Here is a 23,451-nt window from a genome sequence, read left to right as displayed (position 1 = left end):
GAACATTTGTCATATAGGCTCACAATGTTTCTGGTTCATCATGACTTATGTTTGTGTAAAAAATTTTTTTTTTTACAGTTTGGTAGACATAATCTGTGGGGAAAATAAAATGGATCAAGCTCCTCCGCCTTCTCTCAGTGCTAACTAGAAACAGCCAATCAGAGCCAGGAGGCGAGTCTTAGTGCTGTCAATAACTCTCCATGTGATGCTGCTTATCCTCCCCCCTCTTGAATATCTTGAATGCTAAAGCTAGTTAGCATGCCTACCAACTATGGTTTTCCTGTAGCGATAAGTTGTTTTGTCATCTTTAGTACTTTGAGCAGCTAGAACTAGAGGTTGATTGACGGCGCTAAGACCATCCTCCTGGCTTTGATTGGTTGTTTTTGACAATTTTAACAAATATGTAAAAGACGTTTTTTATAAAAGGTGCAATATACATGGAGCTGTAATTTTTTCAGTCAATAAGCGTTCTGTTCTCTTTAGTTTTTCATTGCCATTAGCAACAGAGCTGGGCATAATTGTTGAGGTTTTAGGCAGGAAAAAAAATAACTCAGATTTTCCAGAAGATTAATAGAAATTTTAAATCAACTATTTCATGTTTCCCACCACCTAAATTTAAATTTAAACAGTCAACGGAGTGGACGTGTGAGCACACGCTTACTTCACTGCACAAGGTCTACCTTTCATCAAAAACATTTCAGAAATTCCCCTTTATATTGAAAATACTGTAAGCAGAACAAGCTTTTGTTTCGTGGCAGAATTTTTTTTCTGTGAAAACAGTAACAAACATCACCTTTGGACTACATATGACTGACATTTATTCTAACCACTGAGACGCATAAAATCTCATCAGAAATCTTGTTTGCTAAACATCATACAGATCTGAAACTTTTTAATTATTTGAAAGTTTCTATACTCCCTTTTCAGGTTCAATCCTTTGCTTTCACATCAAATTTGTTGAATAACTTTGAACCTATTAAATCAGCGTGTTCTTTTACAGTCTACATATTGATCCTACATCAGCTGAAACTCATCAGGAGGGGAGTAAACTTTAAGAAGCCAGCATGTTTCTGATTTCTGATCAGGCAGACCAAGGCAGCTCTCACCAGCCTTCATCATCATAACTTTACCACAGCAACATGGAACCAGAAAATATGGCACCAAAATAAACAATGGTATTCTGTTAAAGTTAACACATTTAATTTCATCCAATTGCAGAAATGAACAATATCCGTCTCAGTTGGTTTGTGCTGCTAAAATATCAGGTCCATCTGAACAGGTAATAAATCAATCAATCACATGATAAATTAAAACAAGCCCAATAATTTCCATTTACGTGATTTATTGTTTTCCTCGCTCACTTTTTCTACCAAAAACTGCATGACAGTCTGGTGCTTTGGTCTCAACTAGCACTTTTTTTTAAAGGAATTCATAATTCATTTTATTTGTTTCTGTTTTATTTATTTTGGATATTTAAAATGTCTTCCAGTTCCGGTGTTAAATAGAATCGAAAGTTTATTCATCTTTATGTTCTTGCATTATCATACCATTACCACAATATTACTTAAAAATGGTCTCGAAATGACATCATTTATCGCAATAACTTCTTTCACAATATCATCCAGCAAAATGTGTTATCACAGGTTTAGAGCAGCTTTAAATGGTGAAAGACAGGAACTAAGCAACTATTAAATACCTACATCAAACTAGGAATCGCTTTTTACTTTAATAAAATACCTTTTCAATGTAACGTAATGTTAAAAGGCATGTAAAAGAAGAAATTGCTATGACATTAAATGATGATTTCAGCAGGACGGCACACTAGCAGAGTGAGAGTTCAGGGAGACAGGTCTGTCCACGGCCTGTCCTGAGCTCCCATAATCAGCTTACCAGGTTGAACACGGTCTCCACGATGTCTCGGTTGGAAACTTCTCCAACTTCCACCAGGCCGGCCAGCACGGCGAACTTCATCCTGATCCCCCTGATGGGGACCGCGGGGTTGAGCTGCATGGCGCCCGCTCGTCCGTCCTTTCCATCACCTGGCTCCGCTGACTCTGCGCTAGCCATTTGCTAAGGAAGGACGGGACAGGTAGCGTTCACAGGTAAGGCACCTGTTCACCTCCAATGGCGAGGGAGCAGCCGACGTCGAGGGGGTTAGGGGTATTACGGTTCTACTGTCTCCCCCTTCAGATGAGTTGTGATCGGTCTAGAGACACATACTCAGAGCTCTTTTCTTCCCATTTAAAGTAGTTTTTTGAGGGACGCTGTAAAGAGGGAGCAACGGGGGAATGTGGTACTGGTCGGAAATGTCACCGCTCCTCCACTCTGTCCTGCTCGCTCCGTAACTTGATACCCCCACGGATTAATTGATGCGATTAAAGCCGTGAAGAAAGCACACACCGCAGGCAGCGAGCAGCCAGCCGTCCTCCCGCTCCACCAGCTCTCTCCTCTGGACAGTCACTTTAATTTCTCCCCTTCAGCTGTGGAAGTTGCTGCTGTCTCCGAGTGCACTCACTTGACACTCACAACCGAAAACTCCCAACAAAGGAGGGGAGAAGTCCTATGTCCGGCTCCGAAGAAGCGGGTAGCAGACGGATGTGTGCTCGGCGCTGCCCGGGAAGCTCCGGAGACTCGGTTAAATGACAAGGTTGAGCCAGCTGCGCTGGGTTTGCTTCCTGATCTGCCCGGGTAGCTTCAGTTCGTCACCGCCATGACAGTGGAACCCTAGAATGAACGGCGCATGCGCTATACAGACCAACGTCTATTCAGCTCTGAGGCAGGTGAGCCGCTCAGGTGGCTTCTCAGAATGCTGCAGTTCAATTAATATTCGCTCATTTCTTGGCATTCTCACTCCTAGCCTCAGCCTCTGCTCAGGATCATTTGAGAAACAATCAACAAAACCAGAACTGTTTTCTCTGTCCACCTGATAAGCAAGCAAATTGCTGGTGGTTCTGTATAGTTATACGACCTTGACAAAACTGGTCGATCTCAATAAATCTGGCTTTATATCAGTAATTCAAATTTAAAAAAATAAACCCATAAAATACAAAAAGTCAGTAAACACAGACTGATATATTCCAAACATTAATTTTGATGATTATATCTTATTGATAATAAAGATCTAAACTTCATTTTCTCAGAAAATTTTAATTGAATATCAGGGGGGAAATATATTTTTTTAACAGAAAAGAGTAGAGTAGCCCGGTTTCGCTTTGTTGCACGAAGTTTGAAAAAAAAAAAAATTAAAAAAAAAAAATATATATATATATATATATATATATAATTTCTCTTTCATCCTACAGCCTTTAAAACTGATTCAGAGTTTATCTATATGTCTGTGTTTCTAAGCCGCTACTCCATGCTGTTAACTTATTACTTGTTAACATATTTTTATCTAAAATAGAGCACACTTGCCCCATTCCTGATACGCCATAATAAAACATTAGCAACAGTCTTTTTTTTTTGTCTTATTCTAGTCATTCTTAAACATATGAAAGACAAAAAAAACACGCCATTCAAGTAAGTAATGTCCGTAAAAGAGTAATAATAATTTTTAAAAAATGTACCGATCACTTTTAAAATGCTACCAATTGTCATGATTTCATCCCTTCAGCTCCACCTTCTGTGTGCTGATTACTCATTACCCTCACCTGCTCTGTGCTGCTGCCTATTTAAACAACTACTCGTCACCAGCTCAGTGCGAGATCGTCTGTTGCCACTGTCACAGCTTTCAAGCCTAGTCCATGTTCCAAGTAGTCTTCTGGTTTCCTGATCCTGCCTGTTTTTTGACCACTGATTTTTGCCTTTTTCCTTCTGCTCTGAAGATTGTGCCCTCCTGTTGCTGAACCCTGCCTGGTCCTGACCCTGCCTCCTGATTGCCGTCTATTGGATTACTTTGCCTGAGAAACCCCTGTGCATGACCCTGGACTGTGTATACGACTGGCCTCTGGTTTGTGGATTTTGTCCCTGTCATCTAGTTCCTCCCTGAGTCCCCGCGGTCCCCCTCTGCCCTTTCACCCTACACTCTCCAAGCTGGCTTCCCGACCCCTCTGGTCCTCCACCTCCTCACTCACCAGTGTGACCACTCCCCTGTGGAACCCCCTCCTTTCCCTTTATTTAGTAATAAACCTTTTGAGCTGATCTCTGGTCTTGGCTGCGTTTTGGGTTCTGGCTGATTTTCGCATACACGTTACACCAATGGCATGTCCAACTGCATTTAATTCTCATTCGCTTCAAATCCACACTGTCCAGACTTTACTCCTGCCAGTCTATATTTGTATTCCAATTACACTGAGAAATGTTGACTCTTATACTTTTTGCCCACACACTTTGCTGCTTCTTTTCATCCGTTTTGCTCAGATTGAATTGGGTAATAAAGCTTTAGTTCATTCTGCTCCCTCTTCTTGAAAGTTGCCACAAGAAACTTTGACTGAATTCCTCTTGTTTAGTGCTTTTACATCCAAACTAAAAGTTCTTGAGACAGATTCAATAACAATGTTTTTGATAGCTTGACATTTTATTTCAGCTGCGTAATTTATTTTGTGTCGTTGCTGCCTAACAGCCAGGACTACCTTGAAAAAAAGGTTTTTAATCTCAATGGGGTTTTCTCCTGGTATAATAAAAAAGAAAAAAAAAAAGAAAATTTTCTCCACATCAGCAAAAACTCTTGTGGCCCCAAAAAATGAAACAAAAAAAAAGAAACAATCACATTTAAATGAGCAATCTGGACATTTGTGCATCCACTTGTGCAAAACAAAAGTCTCAAAGTTGATGTTGATCTGCAGGATGAATCCGCACTCTGCTGCCATACTGGAGACCGGAATTACAAACTCCACCTCAGTCAGAGTTTTGAAATCGGGGAAAAATTTTCCATCTGAAGTGATCAGTAGCAAGCATGACTCTGCAAATGAGGGGAAGTGGGAGGAAATCCTACAGAATGTGCTCCAAAGCTTCCTGTCCATAACTGTTCAATGTGCTGTCAGCTCCCCAAATTTCTTTATGGATTGATCAAGTCCAATTTAGGTGAAGAAAAACTCAAAAGAAAAAAGTCTCAACTTTGAAAACATGTTTTGGTTCATTTTTGGACCATGTTTTTTGTATTTAGCTAAGTTAATTAAAGTAGATTTTACTGATTTTGAGTAAATGTCACTGAAATGCAAAAATAACGGTTATTAAAAAGATGAATACACTTTATTGCATCAAAGGTTTTCCTTTAAAAGAATATTTACATTTCTTTGTAAATAAAACAAAAACAGTTTCTATCTATATCAATTACTGGTGCTAGCAGGCCAGATTTGTGTCATTATCTACATTTTCATTAACCACGTCATCGTGCAATGCAGATGAAAGCACCAAACATTAATTCGTTCGAAGAGAACAAGAAACAGCTTTGTGGTTTAAAGAAATTTAAAAAAACAGAAAATGTTTTGTTTCCACAACAGCACAAGGAGAAATGTCTCCATCCAGAGGCTCTGCAGACTAGACATTGATGCAAAGTGACAGCTCTGCTTTGCTTGCCTTTTCATATCACCTCCATCACCATAACCCCCTGACACGTGAGATATTTGCAGAGCCGATTTGACAAGGGGTCCCACTTTCATCCAACTCCGTGATTGCATCATGAACGGATCCTAATTGCGCTCAGTCGGAGCTGTGGTAATAAATGCTCTAAATCCATCTTCCCCTGTGTCAGTCTGCTCCGCTGACTTCACATTCGCCCTGCAGTGGGGACGAAGAGGCTGGAAGCGTTTCCACAGAGCCAGCTGATGTCACTGCTGGCGCTGACCTCCCTGTTCACCAGAGCCGTTCCCACGGGGACTCTGGGAGCCATGGAAGCCCTCAGCAGCACCCACTGGGGACAGGCCTCACTTTTTGATTTAATGTTCTCACATCAGCTGACTGGCTCCAATAGCATGTTATTAGTGGGGCATTATTATGTTAAATTTACTTATTTTTTTTCTTCTTTTTTCACTTTTACATCGTATTATGTTTCCCCCTCATCTAAGACACACATGTATTGTTGCTTTGATTATTTCATGCATGAGAAATCCTTTAATCTCCATGGCAACCATTCAGCTGTGCAAAACGCCTGGCTGGACCTAGCCCAGCCTTCGGCTTGCTACTCCTCTTCTGAACTGCAGTTTCCGAGCTTCAGAGAGTTTCTGCCTCACAGAGAACCACTCCCCCGTGACTCCCACACTCAGCTCCTTCAGACTAGCCAGCAGCAATTAGCCAACACCTTGTGGAACTGTGAGCTACTTCTCAGTGCAACCCTGATAAACACATTGTTAAAGGGTTAATAGGATCTGTGTTGTGATGACTTCCTGAGAGTAGAGTTTCAGAAAAAGCAAGAGTTTTTAAAGGCATTAAATTACAAAGTCAAATTTCATTTATAGGTCATATTTAATATAGATAGCATTTTTCTAACAACTGAAGGCAGCATCGTTTATTGACACTGTGTGCCTGGAAAACACATAATACTGGCCCTTTAAAGCCCCTTTAAAATAGAAATGTACAATATCAACTTTAAATATTTCAAAAAGCAGAAAAAAATCTGTGACCTCTCAGGCCATAGAACACACTAAGAACAAAACCAGAACTCACTCTATACATTAAACCACCACTGGGTTAGATACATGTTATCAGGGGCCCATTGGACAACCTTTTGCCTTTAGACCCACCAAAGTTCCTGGTAGATTCAACAACTCATTCTCATCTTGTTGTGATTCAGAAACCAGGTTGAGATTATTGGAGTGTTGTGATGTACAATAAAGACATAAGGTGGGTGGCATGGTCAGTATCAACACTGTGTGGCCTTTAAACACGGCCTGGTCAGTACAAAGACCAGTGGGGAGAAACTATCTTCCAGCCCATTGCACCTCGAGTCTGATGCAACACAGAATGGATCCAAGCTGTTGATTTTTCTACCTTACCATGAAATATTTCCACTGAACTCAGACTTCATTTTAGGCTGAGTTATCTGAGCTATTGTTTGCATTTCTATAATTTTATCTTTGCTACATCTTCTAAACCAATCAGAGCTGGTAAAAACCAAACATCACAGAGCTAAGGAAGGTACATGTGTTTTATTTGTTCATATTTTACAGGATTGCTTGTTTTTACTTGCATTTCCTTCATTAGTTGGCATTGGTAGCTGGAGGGATTATACTAACAGACAACATTCCTAGCAGGGTCACCGTAGGTGGAGACAGTCAACATGCCTGTTTGACCTGTTAATGCAAAGAAACTAGTTACACCTGTTCAAAGCTTGTGATATTGCCATGTCTGACGATAACTATTACTTTAATCACTTTTACTCCCAATATTTTGAAAGAAAAATTATTTTGCATGTTTTAGGTCAAAAGTCGCTGATTAAACATTTTCTGTAGGAATTTTGTGGATCAAATAAATTGCTTATCATATAAAGTTTTATCCTATTTCAGTGAAGGCTGTGCAGATTTTTTTGTTGTATACTTTTTTATATAGTTTAAGTTAATATTGGTTTGGTAAACTGATTTTGAATGTTTTAAAACAGTCTTCCCTTCTATGGAAGCTTTTTTGGGTGCTTCTGTTCAATTGTTATTACTATTATTATGTAAAATAACAATAAATCAGAACATTATAATGTAATTATTTCAAAATTTCAATTAAAAAAAGCAAACTCATATGGCATGTAATAGTAGATTCTAAATCTAACGAAAACTCAAAACTGGACTTATCAAGTTCTCCTTTTCTATTTTTACACAATTACTAAGAAGACAGTTGACTGAAAAGGCCAAAGGTTCCAGACAGCCAAGCATCGACAGTGTGTGTGTGTGTGTGTGTGTGTGTGTGTGTGTGTGTGTGTGTGTGTGTGTGTGTATGCGCGCGCGCGCGCGCGTGCGTGCGTGCGTGTTGCCCATTCAGATCTGCATGAGGAAAAGCTGCCCCGTTTCTCCCAAGACCAAAGGTACCAAAGTCCAGGACGTCACTGCACCCTGACTGACAAACTTTCCTAATCTGAAATCTAGAAAAGTGCATTTTAATTGGGCATTAATTGTGTATTATTTGTCTATTCTCAACAACATCCATTGAGTATGGGTCACCTGTATTTATGTGTGTTTAGTCAAGTTTCATTATTGAATCTGTCAAGTGTATTTTTGAGTAGAAGTTGTTGTATGTTTGTGTTCCTATCCATTTAAATAAATGACCGATGGATGCTTTGGTTTGTACCTGTCATTTTTCATCTTATGCAGATTTTAATTTGGGAATCTAAGTAACTAAAATTTTCTCATCTGCATCAATTGCCTGTGCTGATGGACCGATTTGGTTTAGTTTTTGATTTCAGGTTGAGAACCTCACAAAATCATTCAAACATGTCTCTACAACCATTTGAATATTCAGCAAGTCAATATTTCCAGATTAAGAATCAAATTTTCTGAGAAGCCTATTTAGGTAGAGTTTTCATAGTTGGAGACCATAATCATCAAAAGTAACAAAAAGAAAAATTTAAAATATAGTGTAATAAATATGTACCACACATGACATTTACTTACAATTACAGGCCCAATTGACAAGATAACAATTATGAGATTTTACATTTATTAATTTTAATAGCTGTATTTTCGTTGTTATTATTATTCATTTGACATTCTTTGAATAAAGAAAAACAAGTTTTATGTTAATTTTAATAACCAAAATAGACAAAACCTATACTTTAAAGGTTGTTTTGGATGCTATGAAATACGTACTATAAAAACTAATGGAATCTAAACATATTAGTTCGCATGACTTATATTTTTCATTGATTGATGAAATAATTTTAATTTAAAGAAAGCAAAATTTAAAATTCAAAAGTTTGACCGCACTATTTTTGTAAGCAGCCTTTAACCAGCAGAGGGAGCCCACAGAAATGACCAGAACCCGCGATAATTCAAGTGTCACGTCCCCGGCTTAACGTTCTCCTTAACTCTCGCGAGATTTCCTGTTTCCTCCTCTTTCGCTCCCTGTAGCCAACATGGCAGTCGGCAAGAATAAGAGGCTGACCAAAGGCGGCAAAAAAGGTGCCAAAAAGAAGATGTAAGTCAAAAATTTCTTCACGGGTACACGGAATAGGTGTTCTGCTTCTCACCGTTGTTCTTTCGGCGAGATAAATGTGACGGATGAAGTTGATATTAAACAGATTGTAGAGGTGAGGACGCTGGTCTTGTCGCTGCCGGCCTCTGTATCTGTGTATGGAGCTCAGACACGCTCTCTAGCAGAACTTCTTAATGTGGCTTTCTACCGCTTAGTTTAACTTACACAAAGCGCAGAGACTGTTTTCAGTATGCCTAGAGAAAGGGTAGAGTTCGGTGTCTCTGTAGTCAGTTATTGTAGCGATATTTGCCAAAGCTGCTAAATGTTAGCAGTGCTGTGTTAAGCGATGAGCTAGCTGCCTGCAGCACAGTTTAGCTCCAGACCAATTGAAAGAGTTTACCGTTAGGCTGAGTTACATTTCAGAATCACTAGAGAGTGCTGAAGAAGTTTAAAGCTAAAAACTGTTTCTTGTTCACAGTGTGGACCCGTTCTCTAAGAAGGACTGGTACGATGTGAAGGCACCAGCCATGTTCAACATCCGCAACATTGGCAAAACCTTGGTCACCAGGACTCAGGGAACCAGTAAGTCTGCATTCTGTACCCGGGGACACTTTAATATGTAACCATTTTTCTCTACAGGGTCTTTTAGGGAAAACAAATGTACAGCTAACATTTAGTCACAATAGTTTCCTTGTGTTTTCAGCAAAGATATTGGTAATAGATAATAAGTAGGTATTTTTCAGCTTTACATGCACAGATATTGTTGGAATTAAATGATTCTATAATACTCTTAGTTACTTTGAATTGTAAAAATTACTTGGTTCTAAATAGTTCTTGGTTAGTAGATCACTTCATTTTTGCAAGTTGTACATTCAGATCGTCCATTATTGTCGTCTTGTTTTTATACTACAAACAGGATTTTTTAGGATACAAATAATAATGATTTAGATGAACAATGTATTACAAAAAAAATGCAAAGATAAAGAAGATGGATGTGTTAGAACAGCAGGAACACTTTATGCAGTATTGGTTGCACAGTAGCATGTGGTTCAGGCTAGTTTATACCAACTACTGGATACGAAAGGTTGAACAAAATATCCATTTTGAAAGGTGTACTGTTGTATATGTTTAATTTGCTAAACTAATATTCCTCAGACCTCTTTATTTTGTCTTTTTGTAAAGAGAGTTTATGTTTGTGGCTTCAAATCATGAGGAATTTCCATGGTGGAAACTAAAAAAAAATCCCACTTTTGACACCTAAAATGTGTCAAAAGTGGGACCGCACTCTAGTCCCGTCAGGATAAGACTGAATCGCCGCTCCTCTTCATATTGTCATGTTGTTTGAACTCTTTACGCTCCTCTTTGTTTGTCAGGGATTGCCTCTGATGGACTGAAGGGACGCGTGTTCGAGGTGAGCCTGGCTGACCTGCAGAACGACGAGGTGGCCTTCCGCAAGTTCAAGCTCGTCACCGAGGACGTTCAGGGCAAGAACTGCCTCACCAACTTCCACGGCATGGATCTGACCCGCGACAAGATGTGCTCCATGGTCAAGAAGTGGCAGGTAATGTTTGGAAGCAGCTTCATTGTTAAGCTGTGGTGAGCTTTTCAGATGTTTGTTTTCTGCAGTTATTCTTCTTTGGGTTTTTTTAAATAAATTGATCATTTGTCAGCCTGAACAAGAATGGAAGATGATTTAGTTTAGTTTTGTGGCAGTGTTAGTACCGGTTTAAATATTTACTATGTGGGGCTTTCCAATAGGGATCCCCGTTTTTTTTACTTCTGATACGATGCAAAAGGTTTAGTATCAGCTGATACAGAAAATCAGACAAATGTGCAAATTACAAATTAATTTGCTAACTCTGCACCAGTATAGCACACCTAAATATACAATTAGCTTCACAAGCTTGGTCAAACATGTAAAAACAACTTTAATTTGTTCAGTCAGTGCAACTAGGAGTAGAACAGACAATGTAAAATTTAAAAAAAGAAGGGGAAAAGAAGCACAAGACATAGACTTGTACTGAATAGATTTGTCCTTATGGATCAGCCACATTGTCCAACATAGATATTTTTTCTATATTGGCACAGATTCAGATATTGTTTGATCGGTGCATCTCTAGTTTGTGAATATGATTTTCCCAGTTTGAGTATAATGTTGCAGAGACCAGTTATGGTTACCGGTCAACACGGGTTGTAGTTAATTAGTGCATCAGTGAACATGGCTGATTAGAGAAGCTAAAGCAACACATCGAGTTGTGACATGATGAAGTATTATTAGTCATCGTTCCATATATTGTTGCTTGGGGTGGATTGGCAACAAACTTCTTTAGTGAAGTGTCATGGTCGCTCTCTGATTCGGGGTTCAGATTGGCATACAGTCTGGCTGACATGGACATCTGGAACATGTGTGTTTTTCTACCTGGATCAGCCTTGTAAATAGATCTTCAGATCGTAGGAGTTAAACTCCACGCTGTCTTGTGATTTGCATTGATCAGTAGATTGAGAATGTGTCCCGGTGTTTTTCCTCAGACCATGATCGAGGCCCATGTGGACGTGAAGACGACCGACGGATACCTCCTGCGTCTCTTCTGCGTGGGATTCACAAAGAAGCGCACCAACCAGATCAGGAAGACGTCGTACGCCCAGCACCAGCAGGTCCGCCAGATCCGCAAGAAGATGATGGAGATCATGACGCGTGAGGTCCAGACCAACGACCTGAAGGAAGTGGTCAACAAGCTGTAAGTCCACTTCCTGAGCAGCAGAGGGAAGCTGAACTCCTGATGTTTGGGTGGAAGATGTCTGACGCGCTTTGTTTTTTTATGGTGCGTTTCAGGATCCCTGACAGCGTCGGCAAAGACATAGAGAAGGCGTGTCAGTCCATCTACCCCCTACACGACGTCTACGTCCGCAAGGTCAAGATGCTGAAGAAGCCCAAGTTTGAACGTAGGTCCACCTCCTCTGTTGACGGCCATGTGGGAGCGTGTGATGAAATACTGTTTCGGTCCCATATGACTGCCTGATTACTGTTTGAGATCAGCTGATGCTCCTCTCTAACTTGGACATCACTGCTTCAGCACCGTTACAGGCGGGAGGAAAAGAAACAAATTTGTTCTTTTTCATTGCAGTGGGCAAACTGATGGAGCTCCACGGTGAAGGCGGCTCCACCACCACCGCAAAGGTTTCTGGGGATGACACTGGAGCCAAGGTGGAGAGGGCCGATGGTTATGAGCCCCCCATCCAGGAGACTGTCTGAACACCCCAACAGATTTAATAAAACATGTAAATGACCAACAAACCTGTCTGTGGCTGTGTTTGTGAAGGAGCTGCTTTTGGTGTCAGTTCTTACTATAAAAGGTCATATTCAATAAATAATTCAGAGTTTATTTCAGTAACTTGATTCATAGTGATAAACAGTTTTAAAACCTTTTGAGTGTTTTGAGTTCTGGAGGCAGTCAGCCTGAGACTCTGCTGAGGAGCTGAGCAAACAGATTGGTTTTTCCCCATCTGCTCCACACCTTGCAGTTGTCTAGAAAAAACTTCCCCAAAACATGATGCTTCCACCTCCATCCTCATAGCTGGGAGATCTTGGGATTTTTCCACTCCACACCTTAAGAATCTCCAGCCAACTCTGATGGGCCTTGCTTTGCAGTCAAAACTGGTTCCTCCTGTTGGATTGTGCACATTTTCTTTCCACTAAACTTCCCATGAACTGATGCAGTTGATTCATAGGGGTCAATATTTGTAGAGAATAACCATCTCATATCTGGTGGTCCTTTCCAGTCAAATTTTCCGAGAAGCTGAATTCTGGGTTTTCCATTAACTGGAAGCAAAAAAAAAAACCCTAAAAGATAATTTTAATGAGTTTCAGTTCTTGAACTGAAATGCATTTCATTAATAATATCAGGAGTGGTAATAACTTACACACTTCAGCTTTTAATCAAAGAGGACTGGAGGCTTCAAATAACTACTGCTGGTCAAATTCCGGTGCAGACTTATTCAGATTAGAGAGCAAATAATTAATATTACACTAAAAATCTGTAAGGGCCAAACATCTCAGTAGCATGGATGATGAAGAACCACTAGGGGGAGCAAGTGTTCAGTTAAATTCAGAATAGACCTAGAGAAATACTGTTAAAAATCTTTATTTGGAACGTAATTCAGTAAATGCTTGAGAAAAGTTGCACAACTTTAAATACTGTTTAAGTTATAATGCTTTCCAAACACGACTGATTAAACGTCCACAAGTCCGTTAATCAAGAACTTGTAGATAGTTTTTGGGGACGAGGGCCCGTTTTCCCCTCAATTCCCCCAGAAACCATTCATCATCCACTGACTCCAGCTTGGTGACGATGTCCCCAACCTGCAGGTGAAGGAAGAGGACAGGTGGGCTGGGGCCTGAGTTTTGGTTCCGTATTGAGAATGAAGAATGAATATGACAAACACCACCGTACCTTGAGTGAGAGCTCCTCCTCACAGTCTGATGTGAAGCTGTACAGAGCCGTTCCCATCAGGCAGCCAGCGGCTCCGTCCTGCTGCTCTCCTGATGAGGAACGCAGCAATGGGTTAATCTTCACCGTTTATCGGCGCTCAACTAAGCTGTTTTCACACCTGATAGTTCGGTAGGTGATATTCGATTGAGGGCCAAAATTACATTTGTTCCATCTTCAGCTGCTGCGGTTAACTTTCACCCTGCACCGAGTCAAACCAACCAAACCCTTTGAAATACATGCTGCCCTCCTCACCTGTGGTGGTGCTGCACCAAGAACTACTGAAGGAAACTACACAAAAACCTCTGAAGAAGATGCTGACCGCAGCTTCCTTCTTTGCAAAATGCCGGGATGGCCGACAAACCAGTAATAATATATAATGCAATAACATAATCAATAGAAGATACATCCAATAAAATGTCCAATAATTACATTGGACTCAGATCCAGAATCAAACAGCATTCTGGGAGATGTAGGCAGACGAAAGGCTATAACCTCTTTACCTCTCATGGCGAGCTACGCAAGGTTGGTACCATCAACACACTCATTCGCTCTTTGGTTACAAAGAAACAACGTGTTGAGTAACTTGTGCAGCAGCAGTTTTATGTCTTGCCACCGTGCCTCAAAACTGCTTAAAAATAAAAACTATTTGGAGAGAAAACTGTGGATAAAACAGGAAAACTTGTGTCATCAGTTTGGCAGGATATCAGATATTTTAAAACAAAAAAACTGAACAAAAGTTATCTATATCGACCGATATCACACCCTTATATCGTGATACAACATGTGATTTTAGCTGTTGGAGGATTTCTCTTTTGTTTTGATAAAAAATAAATAAATAAATCTACAGGTCATTTCTGCCTCTAGTGCTACTTTTGGTTGTATTTACCCAGAGTGCCCTGCGCTTTACTCCACTTCCTGCTTCTGGAGTGGTCTCTGAACCGCTTGGCATTCACACATACGTTTGAACCGCACCAGAATTCACTTCAACCGACCTGAAACTGAGGATTGTAGGGGGACCAGAGTTGGATTACGCATTCACACCTCCCCAAGCAAACTGGACTTTCTAAACAAATCTACTGGAGTTGGATTAAAGCAGATTTAACAGGGCTGGTGTGAATGCAGTCTCAGATGAAACAGCTTCAGCTGCACAAGTTAGGGCGACATTCTCTCCACATCTGCTGGTTCTCTGTTCACATGGATCGGGTTATGACATGCATATTTATTGATCAGTTTGTCACATGATTAAATAGTGAACATCTGAATAGAGAACCTTCTCCTCATCGTGCAGGGTTAGGTTTGCACATTAAACTTTTGGCGGTTAAGTTTTCAGCTTTTAGAACCATTAACACCCTGCTGAGAACTCTCTGTACCTGACGAGATGTCGACGAAGGCCCTGGGAAACATGCCCTCCCTGCCGTTGAGCCTGCCACTGCTCCACTCCTCGCTCAGGTGCTCGGTGATCAGGATGCAATCGTCTTTCTGAAACGACAGCTCGTCCTGGGTCTTTGCCGCATAGTCGTACAGAGCCACCGCCCACTGCACACCGGACCTGGCGGTCTGAGGACGAACAGAAGAATCAGAATGTAAATTTAAGTCATAAGCATCCGTTGAGTTTTCTGTTTTAGGTTCATGTGTTCCAGTCTGATCTTTGGTGACGTTAATGCTTGTGTAAATAATGGCTACCTGGGCAGGTTTGGCAGCTGCTGCTTGTCCAAAGGCAGAATGAGCAGCAAGACCTGTGGAAACAATAACAATAATGAAGCAGCACTAAGTTTGCATTTGACACAGGATCTGGCAGAGTTCCAGCCTGCTACAGGTGTCTTCATTTGCAACTGAGCTCATTACAGGGTGCTTCAACAAGCCAACCGCTAGCCTACATCTGCACTAAAACCATCTTTGACGTGCCTGATATTGTTGGAACAAGTATTTGTGTCCAAGTCTCCTAATAATCTGAGGCACTCAGTCGCTCTGACAAGAAAGTTAGCTGCCTGATTCGTCCTGGAACAACGGAGAAACGGGGCTACTGGTCCCGCAATGACGTCTTCGAGCCGGACTAACGTTTCTGGTTGTCCTCATGGTTGAGTCGTACCGACACTCAGTTTGTTTCTCAAGATTTACTCGTTATCTTGAGAAAACCATCAGGAAAGAAATGATGCAGCTCCGTCCGCTCTCAGCTTCTGTAGACTCACATGGCATCTGGAGAAAAGTCTTATGGTCAGAGAACACAGACCAGAAAACTGTCGGCTCACTGTGAAGCACGGTGGTGGCAACCATGTTGAGGGGTTTCTGACAGTGGTAGTACTGCACTGCACAGTTTGTGTTTGGGTCCAGATTGGTGTTCCAATAGGACAATGATCCCAAACAATGTTTGCAGCAGGCTAACATGAAGCTTCTGGAGCTTCCTGTCAAAGCCCAACCTTCACTCTGTAGACAGTTTGTTGACTTCAAAGCTGGATCCATGTCAGGAAACTAACTGGTTCAAATAAACTCCACCAATTCTCACATATTGAGCCAATATGATGCCAGGAGCCTGTTGATGCCTGTAAAAAGGTCAATGTGGAACTCGACGCCCGTGGCTTGTTTGAACCCATAATTCACCTATAAGTTTGACCCAATGCGGATAAAATATTGTGCATCCAATTATTATTTTTAGTTTTTCTTTTCCCCAGTCATTGAAGTTATAATCAATCCACCTCTGGGGAAAAATAACAACTGAAACGAATCTTTTATTTACTGTAAACTTGAAACATTTTGTTGGTAAAACAGAACAGCTGAACATTAATCTACATGGAAGCAGAGGAGTTGCCGGAGTTGCTGACTTGTATTTGGATGCAGAGTCTCCTCCGTCTGGACCGGACTTAAATGAAACAAAAACAGAGGCACAAATTCCTCTGAGGCAAGAGAAGCAACTCCATGAAGACTGAAGAACGGATGAGGTCATTTCATTAAAGGGGCAGGTAACTATATTATCTTTAGTTGCTATAATTGATTTTGTAATTTAGCGCCTTGAGATTGGGCCTCTGTCTCTTTAAAAACTCCCGCTCTTTTTGAAACTCCGCCTTTTAACCCTTTGACAACGTTTTAACCAGCTGTTAGGTTCACCTAGAGGTTTTCCACAGCTGAATGGTTGCATGGGAGATTAAAGGATTTTTTATGGAAGTAAATATGTGCCATCAGAATTTGAATAAAAAAATGCAAAAAATCGTCTCAAATTCAGCGTCTAAAAATTCGCTGTACTAAAATGGCAAGGTTACTTCAGGTCACAGACATTAGCAATCATTGTCAGATTTCAACACCCAGCCAATCACATGACCCAAGTGTCATATTGAAGAAATACCAGCATCTCCAAGGCTGGCGACCATGGAGGCGAACGCAAACCCAACCCCAACAGTGAGTCTATGCTTTCATATTTCTGTAGTATATTTTATTTTGCGCATGAAGTTTGATACATTATCTTAAAGCTTGATTTGAAACACGGGTTTGGGCCGTTGTTAATCTTACACCGTGTAATGCTGGCATATTAGTTTTCGCTACCTCCTAGACCCCCAGCCCCCTCCCCCCTTCTCTTGGCTGTCCCACACCCAGTTTTCCCGTGTTTTATTTCAAAAAGGAATACCACTTACGCCGAGTCTAGAATCTTTAAAGAGAACTGATGGGTGGCGACTTTCCGGGTTGTTTGTATGTTGTCTTAGGTGAGACTGAGACAGGCAGCCTTAGTAAAGTCGTAATTTTCCGGGAGATGCTACCGCTAATGTAGTAAGCTAACATGGCTGCCTTGTATGAGTTCACAGGGGGCTGTGAACTCTTCCAACATTAATTATAACCACAACCCCATTCTGTTCATCTACTGTATTGTTCATGTGACTTCATTTATGAATAAATTAATACATTTATGGTCATTATAGCGTCATCCAAACTACTGCTTCTCTTATCAGACAAGTGTTGATATACAATATTAACTTACATTCTTCTTACTTTGCGGTACAAAACGTCGTTCTGTTACCTAGCAACATTAGAAACAACCTCCTTTTATTTAATTTGATTTTAACTAATTTTGAAGAAAATATATGCTTGTAAGTACATCTGTTAACTTATTAAAATCCTTTTAAGAATCAAAGCAACACTCCAGGTAAAGCTAAAAAAAAAAAACAGTCTATTTTACATAATACTGCCCCTTTAAGATGACAGGATGAGCCTGAACCCGGTTCAGATTACTTCAGCTAAAGCAGAACCAAAATGAGGTGTGAATCGTCCTCACCTGGCAGCGCCACCCCGGCAGCCGGACCCGGCTGCTGCCTCGGAGGCGGAGGCAGATCCTCGATGACCTCCACAAAGTTCAGAGGGAAGATGCCCACAGAGACGCCGACCTGCCCCCGAGCCCAGTCCTCCCCCACGTACTCCTTCAGCTGGATCACATCCCCCTCCGAGAAGGACAGCTCGTCGCTGTGCTCCCCCTCGAACTCGAACCGGGCCACACACCTGGGACCGCTGCTGGGGACAATTCACACGTCCGGTCAGCCTCTTGGGATGGTTGGACAAGGACAACGCAAAGGTTCAAAACCCAACAGAACAGTACCTGACGGAGGCAGCTTGCGTCTTCTTCTTCTTGGCTAACGGTGTGGGTGATTTGGACTAATTGGGGGAAAAAAAAAAAAATCACCATCAACTTCCTTTCATTCATTCATAGATTTTCTCTACGTTACATTTATAGAATGGCTGCTTGCTTGAAACTTACCAGTACTTCGACATAACTGATGGGAAAGAACCCAGTGGAGCCGTTACAGGTGCCTCTGTACCACTGGCTGTCCACCTGCTCCACTTCAGTCACAACGTCTCCTGCTGAGAGGCTCAGCTCCGACGGGCCCTCTGTGGTTACAACCAAAGATTTAAAGTCTCAAATAAAACACTGGATTTTCTGAGATTGTTTTAAGAAAATAAGAAAAAAACAAAAAAAAAAAACACCATCTCCAGAGCAAAACATCAAAAAATTTAGTATTCCCCTCTGTTTCCTTAAATAAATAGAGTGTAACCAGCTGCTTTTAAAAGTCAGCTGATTAGTACATAGCAGAGATGAAAGTTATCAATTAATGAGTTACAGTTGATTCTTATTGATCGACTATCGGTTATTATTTTCTTAAAAGCCTGTTTTTTTCCCTCTTTGTTAAGTGGGCCAACTGTCTTTCCATAATAAGAGGCTAAATTTTTCATAATATGCTTTTTTTTTCCTAGAAAAAAAAAGAATAAATAAAATTTAATTAAAAACAAAGCACATCATTAAAGAGCACATTTGTCATCTGACAATATTATAACAATATAATGGGGTTTGGGTTTTAATTGTCAGTTAATTATAAATGCAGAGTCAAAGAACGTAAACTCTTACCTGGAACAAAGTCATGCAGAGCCTTCACCTTGAGCCCATCGGCACATCCACCCGAAGCAGCTGCACCTTCTTCCTGCAGGGAAACAGATCAGCTCTCAAACTAGCGCTTAGCCTCCACAGATTCATTTCCTAAACCAATGAATTACCTGTGGGTGTGAAAAATCAGAGTCCAGAGGAGTTATGATCTTCATTCGGGACTTGTGGACTCTCCCTCTGGTTTCTCCGATCTGGCATTCAAACTCACTGTGGCTGATCTTCTCCAGAAGCAGAATTACTTCATCTTTCTGTTAGGAAACCACCAAATTCATAAGGTTCTGTAGAACTCAGTCTACACAGAACGACGCTGTGGATGTTTCAGCCACCTGCAGAGTCAGCTCCTCTGAGTTCCTCCCGTCAAAATCAGCAGATGCGATCCCGTGAGGGAGCGGGAGCTGGTGGCGACAACCCAAAACTGAAACGCCGTCTCAGAAAGATGAATTTCAAACACACGCAGAGCCCTGAGCCAGTATCTTTCTCACCATGTAGTTGTTGTAGAGGCGGTGGCCCGGAGCGGGCCTGGGAGGCAGCACCAGGCCTTTCTTGGTCGGCTTCTGAGACTTGAACTTTGGCGAAGATCGCTGCGGCTCCGACTGAGATCGACCCACTGCCTGAAGGCTGGGGGGGGGAGGTCTGCCGGGGCCCGTCTTGGCCGGAGGGGGCCGGGGAGGGAGGCTTATGTTCCCACTGAGCTTCCTGAAGCACAAAACCCATCAGGAACCCTCAGCTGGGTCACATCTTATCGACTTAAAACAAGCTCCTATATCTTGCTGAAAAGTTACTTGTAAGTTTTGTCTTATTTCATGTATTCTAAAATATTTGGACTGTAAACTAGACTAACAATACTTGGTAAGATTTTGTTTTTTTGCAGTTTGGGATATAAAAACTGTTTTAACTGACCTGGGTGGAAGCGGCGGCTCTGGTCCGGCGCTGAAAGTGTTCTGCACAGCAACAACATGACAGATTTTCAGTACTCCTATTAAACATGTGAGGTAAAGGTGGGCTGCACAGTAGAACCACTGACACCACATTTACACTATAAAGATTTAAGACTTTCCTACTGAAGGCAAGATATTAGCTGCTTATAAACTGTTAGCAGAACCTTTCAGCCTGTGAAGATTCTCATACCTTTCACATTTCTGGCTCTCGGTGAAGTCAGTCTCACCTGAAATGACTTTGAGGATCTAAGGGTCTCCTTATAGCTTGCTGAGGAGGAGTTTGTTGATCCTATGGGCTTTTTAACTGGAAGAGGAGGAGCATCATCCAGAAAGTTATCTGTCATTGAAGAGAGAGCCATGTTTAATGGGAAAAATATGACCAACTCAGGGCTCTGACATAGCTTGGTAAAAGTGCTGACAGCAGGTAAAAATGTGTGGAAATCACACAAATTCCACTCTGGACCTGTTAAGATGAAACTCCACGCTCACCTGAAGCAGCCTTGCTAGGAACCCTGATGGTGGTTGGTCTTTTCCATGTGCCCTGTCTGCTGACAGAGCTGACATCGCCAGCCAAACTATACTGAGGTTTGAGCGGCACTTTTTCTAAACAAAGAGAGAAAGCCGACCGATTAGCCATGTAGTTACGCTGCATTGACAAGAAAAGGTTGGACATCCATGATGCACTGCAAAAACACAAAATCATACCAAGTAGTTTTGGTCTAGTTTCTAATGTGACTGTCTTAGTGCACTTGAAATAAGATATAGCTAGCTTACAAGATACAGGAGCTTGTCTTAAGTCAATAATTCCTTAATATTGATGAAAATATTCAAGTTCCACTGGCAGATTATTTCACTCTTGGGGAAAATGTCCTGTTACAAGTGAAATAATCTGCCAGTGGAACATGGTATTTTCTGTCATCTCTGATTTCTTTTCAAAAAAGAAAACGAGAAAAACTAAATTGCTAAAAATCGGATTGGTACGAAAATGCTATTTTTAAGCCCTAATTACAAACTTAAAGAATGATTCAATCTTTCACCGGAGCAGGCCATCTAACAGAAACAAAGCTCTACTCACTGACTGGGCCGGCCACGCTCTCACTCTCCTCGTGTGAGTTGTAGTTGTTTATGTTCAGGTTGGGTCTGAGTGGCTCTTTGAATGGTTTCACCGGCGGTACGGGCGGAAGCGGAGCCGGTTCCTCTTTGTCGACGCCGTCGGACCTGGTCAACCCGAAAGGTCGTGACCTGTGGGGCTGACCCCCGTTGCTGTGTAAGGCCTCCAGCTCCTCTCTCACCGAATGCCCCACTGGTTTGGTAGGAGGCTTGGGTCTGGTGAGCGGTTCTTGGTTTTGTGAGTTTTGAGAAGCGAACATGTTCTGACTGGAGTTATTTGTGCCATTAGGTTTAAAAGTTGCAGGAGGTTTAGAAGCAACTGGGGGTCTGTAGGTGGCCCTCCTGGGTGGAAGGTTTGGTGTGGCTGCTTGTGACCCATTGTCCTCTTCGGTACCAGTTTGGCTCTCAAAAGCTTGAATCCTGGCACGGATGTTTCGGTGATTGTGGTCGTCACTCATTGTTCCATCTGCATCTTCATCCAACGACTTCTCATACAACTGGTCGATGTAGTACCGGCCCTCCTCACACTCGCTACGTTCACCGAAGACCTCTAGTAATTCCTCCAAGTACTTATTGGTGGGAACGTCTCGTGGAAAAGACTGAAACACGTCACAGTTTTCTCCAAGTGTAACCAAAGTCTGATGCTCCTCTTTTGTGTCGTTTTTGTTCAGTTTCGTTCGGGGACGTGGAACAGGTCTCTGAGCGTTGTCTAGGTTTGAAGCAGCACGCTGAACAGAAGCAGAGTCAGACTGATGATCAGTCACGTTTGTCCAGTGGACGGTGACGGATCTGCTCGTACGTTGGGGGACAGACTCATCAGATTCCCAGTGGTCTGGATCACAGGCACGACTAAAACCCTCTGTACTGGTGTGCTCCGCTGATCTATCTACAACCTTTATGCCTCTTTTTACCTCCGATGCTTTTGGAAATGAAGACCTCGGAGGCTTTTGGGGCTTGTTAGCTGAACACAGAAAGAAAATCACAGTTAGAGCCCAACAGAGGCAAGAAGAATCAAGTCAAGCACATTTCAGCAACAAAGCAGTTCAAAGTGCGTTACACCATAAAAACATAATAAAGTAACCATCTATGAAACAAACAGTAAACATTACATTTTGTCAAATGCCATCATTTGATGGCAATGTTGATCAATATTCCAGTTATTATGAATCAAAAGCAACTCCAAACAGGCAAGTTTTTAGCCTTGATTTAAAGGAACTTGGTGTTTCCGCTGTTTTGCAGTTTTCTGGAAGTTTGTTCCAGGTTAGTGGAGCATATAAACTGAATGCTGGTTCTCTGTGTTTGGTTCTGGGGATGAGGACCAGACCAGAACAGAAGACCTGAGTGGTCCCATCCGGTCTGGACAATTGGTACAACAGCAGCAACGACAACAGGTCTCTAATGTCTTTTGCTAATTTGAAGCTCTTCTATTGAGATGAACCTGTACTGTGATGTAAGGCAGGGGTTCCCAAACCTTTCCATGCCATGGCCCTCCAAAGAAAATTAACCTCTGGCAGGGACCCGCTTGGCAAACCCACAAACAATGCTACAAAATATGTAAAGAAACATCAACTTTTAGTATAATTTTTATTCACTGTTCAATAGTTATTACATTAATTTAGCATAAGTGCTTCCTCGTAACTTCTGATTTTAGATGGCAATGAGTTTATTCTGTGACAGAAAATTTCATCAGACAATATCAAATAACAACAGTCTTATTACAATCCCCTCTTTTGATACGAAAATATGTTTTTATTTTATTCCCACAGTTCTCATGGTTTTTTGCAGCAGTGTCCTCCACACCACGGTTCCTTCGCTGCTTTTCTTGTCAGAAACATCTCCATTTCTTAGCTATGCTAGCTTGAGGCAACCAACCCGAAAATGAGCATCAGACATAACATATAAATAAATTTTTTTTTTTTAAATGACAAAACAGAAAACAGAAATTACAATGAAAAATTTAAGATTAAAAAAATGCATGCCATTTCAATATCTTTTATTTTTGCATTTTTCCCCCTCATCTTCCCCCCAGCTTTAAGAGGAACCCCACAGCGCCCCTTATCACAGCCTCTACTTTGAAAGACACTTGTGTAAGGCAACGAGATCCCAGGATCAGGCCTCACCTGCAGGGTTTCTCCCTGGATGTGGCGAGGCGGCGCCGCAGTGTGGATCAGAGTGTTTCCTAAGCAGCTGGGTCTGTGTTCCACTCTGACGTGGGGCCGCAGTGGGCTTGGCCGGCTGCTCTGTCTCTGTCTTCTCTTTAATCACCTGGTCATAGGATGGTGGCAGCTGAGTCATGAAAAAGAGCGTCGGATGTTATCTTGTATCTGAGTGTATTGATATGTCCCAGTATTAGGAAATGTCTGTGAAATTAAGTCTTTTTAGTTATTTATTGTTTTAGGGATGCACCAATATGAACTGAAACTGCATGTTTCAGTTCTCTCCA

At 41.6% G+C, this 23,451-nt stretch overlaps 3 protein-coding genes across 8 annotated transcripts in view; 1 reads left to right on the top strand and 2 right to left on the bottom strand.

Annotated features, from left to right (window-relative positions):
• Positions 1-2,933, bottom strand: part of lrba (LPS-responsive vesicle trafficking, beach and anchor containing) — a 148,028-nt gene extending 145,095 nt beyond the window's left edge. For 2 of the 5 annotated variants that reach the window (XM_015018937.1, XM_015018938.1), the window contains exon 1: positions 1,891-2,927. In XM_015018937.1, the coding sequence (XP_014874423.1) occupies positions 1,891-2,067 (177 nt within the window). In that variant the 5' untranslated portion in view covers positions 2,068-2,927. Of the gene's footprint in view, positions 1-1,890 lie in introns of all 5 variants that reach the window. The other 3 variants (XM_015018939.1, XM_015018934.1, XM_015018936.1) reach the window with 3 other exon arrangements.
• Positions 2,934-8,940: 6,007 nt separating this feature from the next.
• LOC106937427 (40S ribosomal protein S3a) lies at positions 8,941-12,349 on the top strand. The gene is made up of 6 exons (XM_015018943.1): positions 8,941-9,057; positions 9,533-9,636; positions 10,428-10,615; positions 11,584-11,792; positions 11,888-11,997; positions 12,180-12,349. The coding sequence occupies exons 1-6, from the start codon at positions 8,996-8,998 to the stop codon at positions 12,305-12,307; spliced, it is 801 nt and encodes a 266-aa protein (XP_014874429.1). The 5' UTR covers positions 8,941-8,995; the 3' UTR covers positions 12,308-12,349.
• An 831-nt stretch (positions 12,350-13,180) lies between these two features.
• On the bottom strand, positions 13,181-23,308 carry LOC106937426 (SH3 domain-containing protein 19-like). 2 transcript variants are annotated; one of them, XM_015018941.1, is made up of 16 exons: positions 23,129-23,308; positions 20,974-21,969; positions 20,388-20,501; positions 20,126-20,235; positions 19,861-19,901; positions 19,443-19,656; positions 19,287-19,355; positions 19,071-19,208; positions 18,925-18,997; positions 18,280-18,410; positions 18,121-18,176; positions 17,803-18,035; positions 15,228-15,280; positions 14,915-15,101; positions 13,506-13,594; positions 13,181-13,414 (listed from the first exon to the last, which is right to left on the bottom strand). In XM_015018941.1, the coding sequence occupies exons 1-16, from the start codon at positions 23,301-23,303 to the stop codon at positions 13,304-13,306; spliced, it is 2,790 nt and encodes a 929-aa protein (XP_014874427.1). In that variant the 5' UTR covers positions 23,304-23,308; the 3' UTR covers positions 13,181-13,303. The 2 variants fall into 2 exon arrangements, with proteins under 2 accessions (XP_014874427.1, XP_014874428.1); XM_015018942.1 differs by having other exon boundaries at positions 17,803-18,032.
• Positions 23,309-23,451: the final 143 nt, after the last annotated feature.

This window comes from Poecilia latipinna, unplaced genomic scaffold (genome assembly GCF_001443285.1).
Source record: "Poecilia latipinna isolate Pla-1442-1.1 unplaced genomic scaffold, P_latipinna-1.0 Scaffold2343, whole genome shotgun sequence".
In the NCBI taxonomy this organism is placed as follows: Eukaryota; Metazoa; Chordata; class Actinopteri; order Cyprinodontiformes; family Poeciliidae; genus Poecilia; species Poecilia latipinna.
The sequence above is the reverse complement of the archived record's forward strand: the minus strand, read 5'-3'. Positions and strand labels throughout refer to the sequence as shown.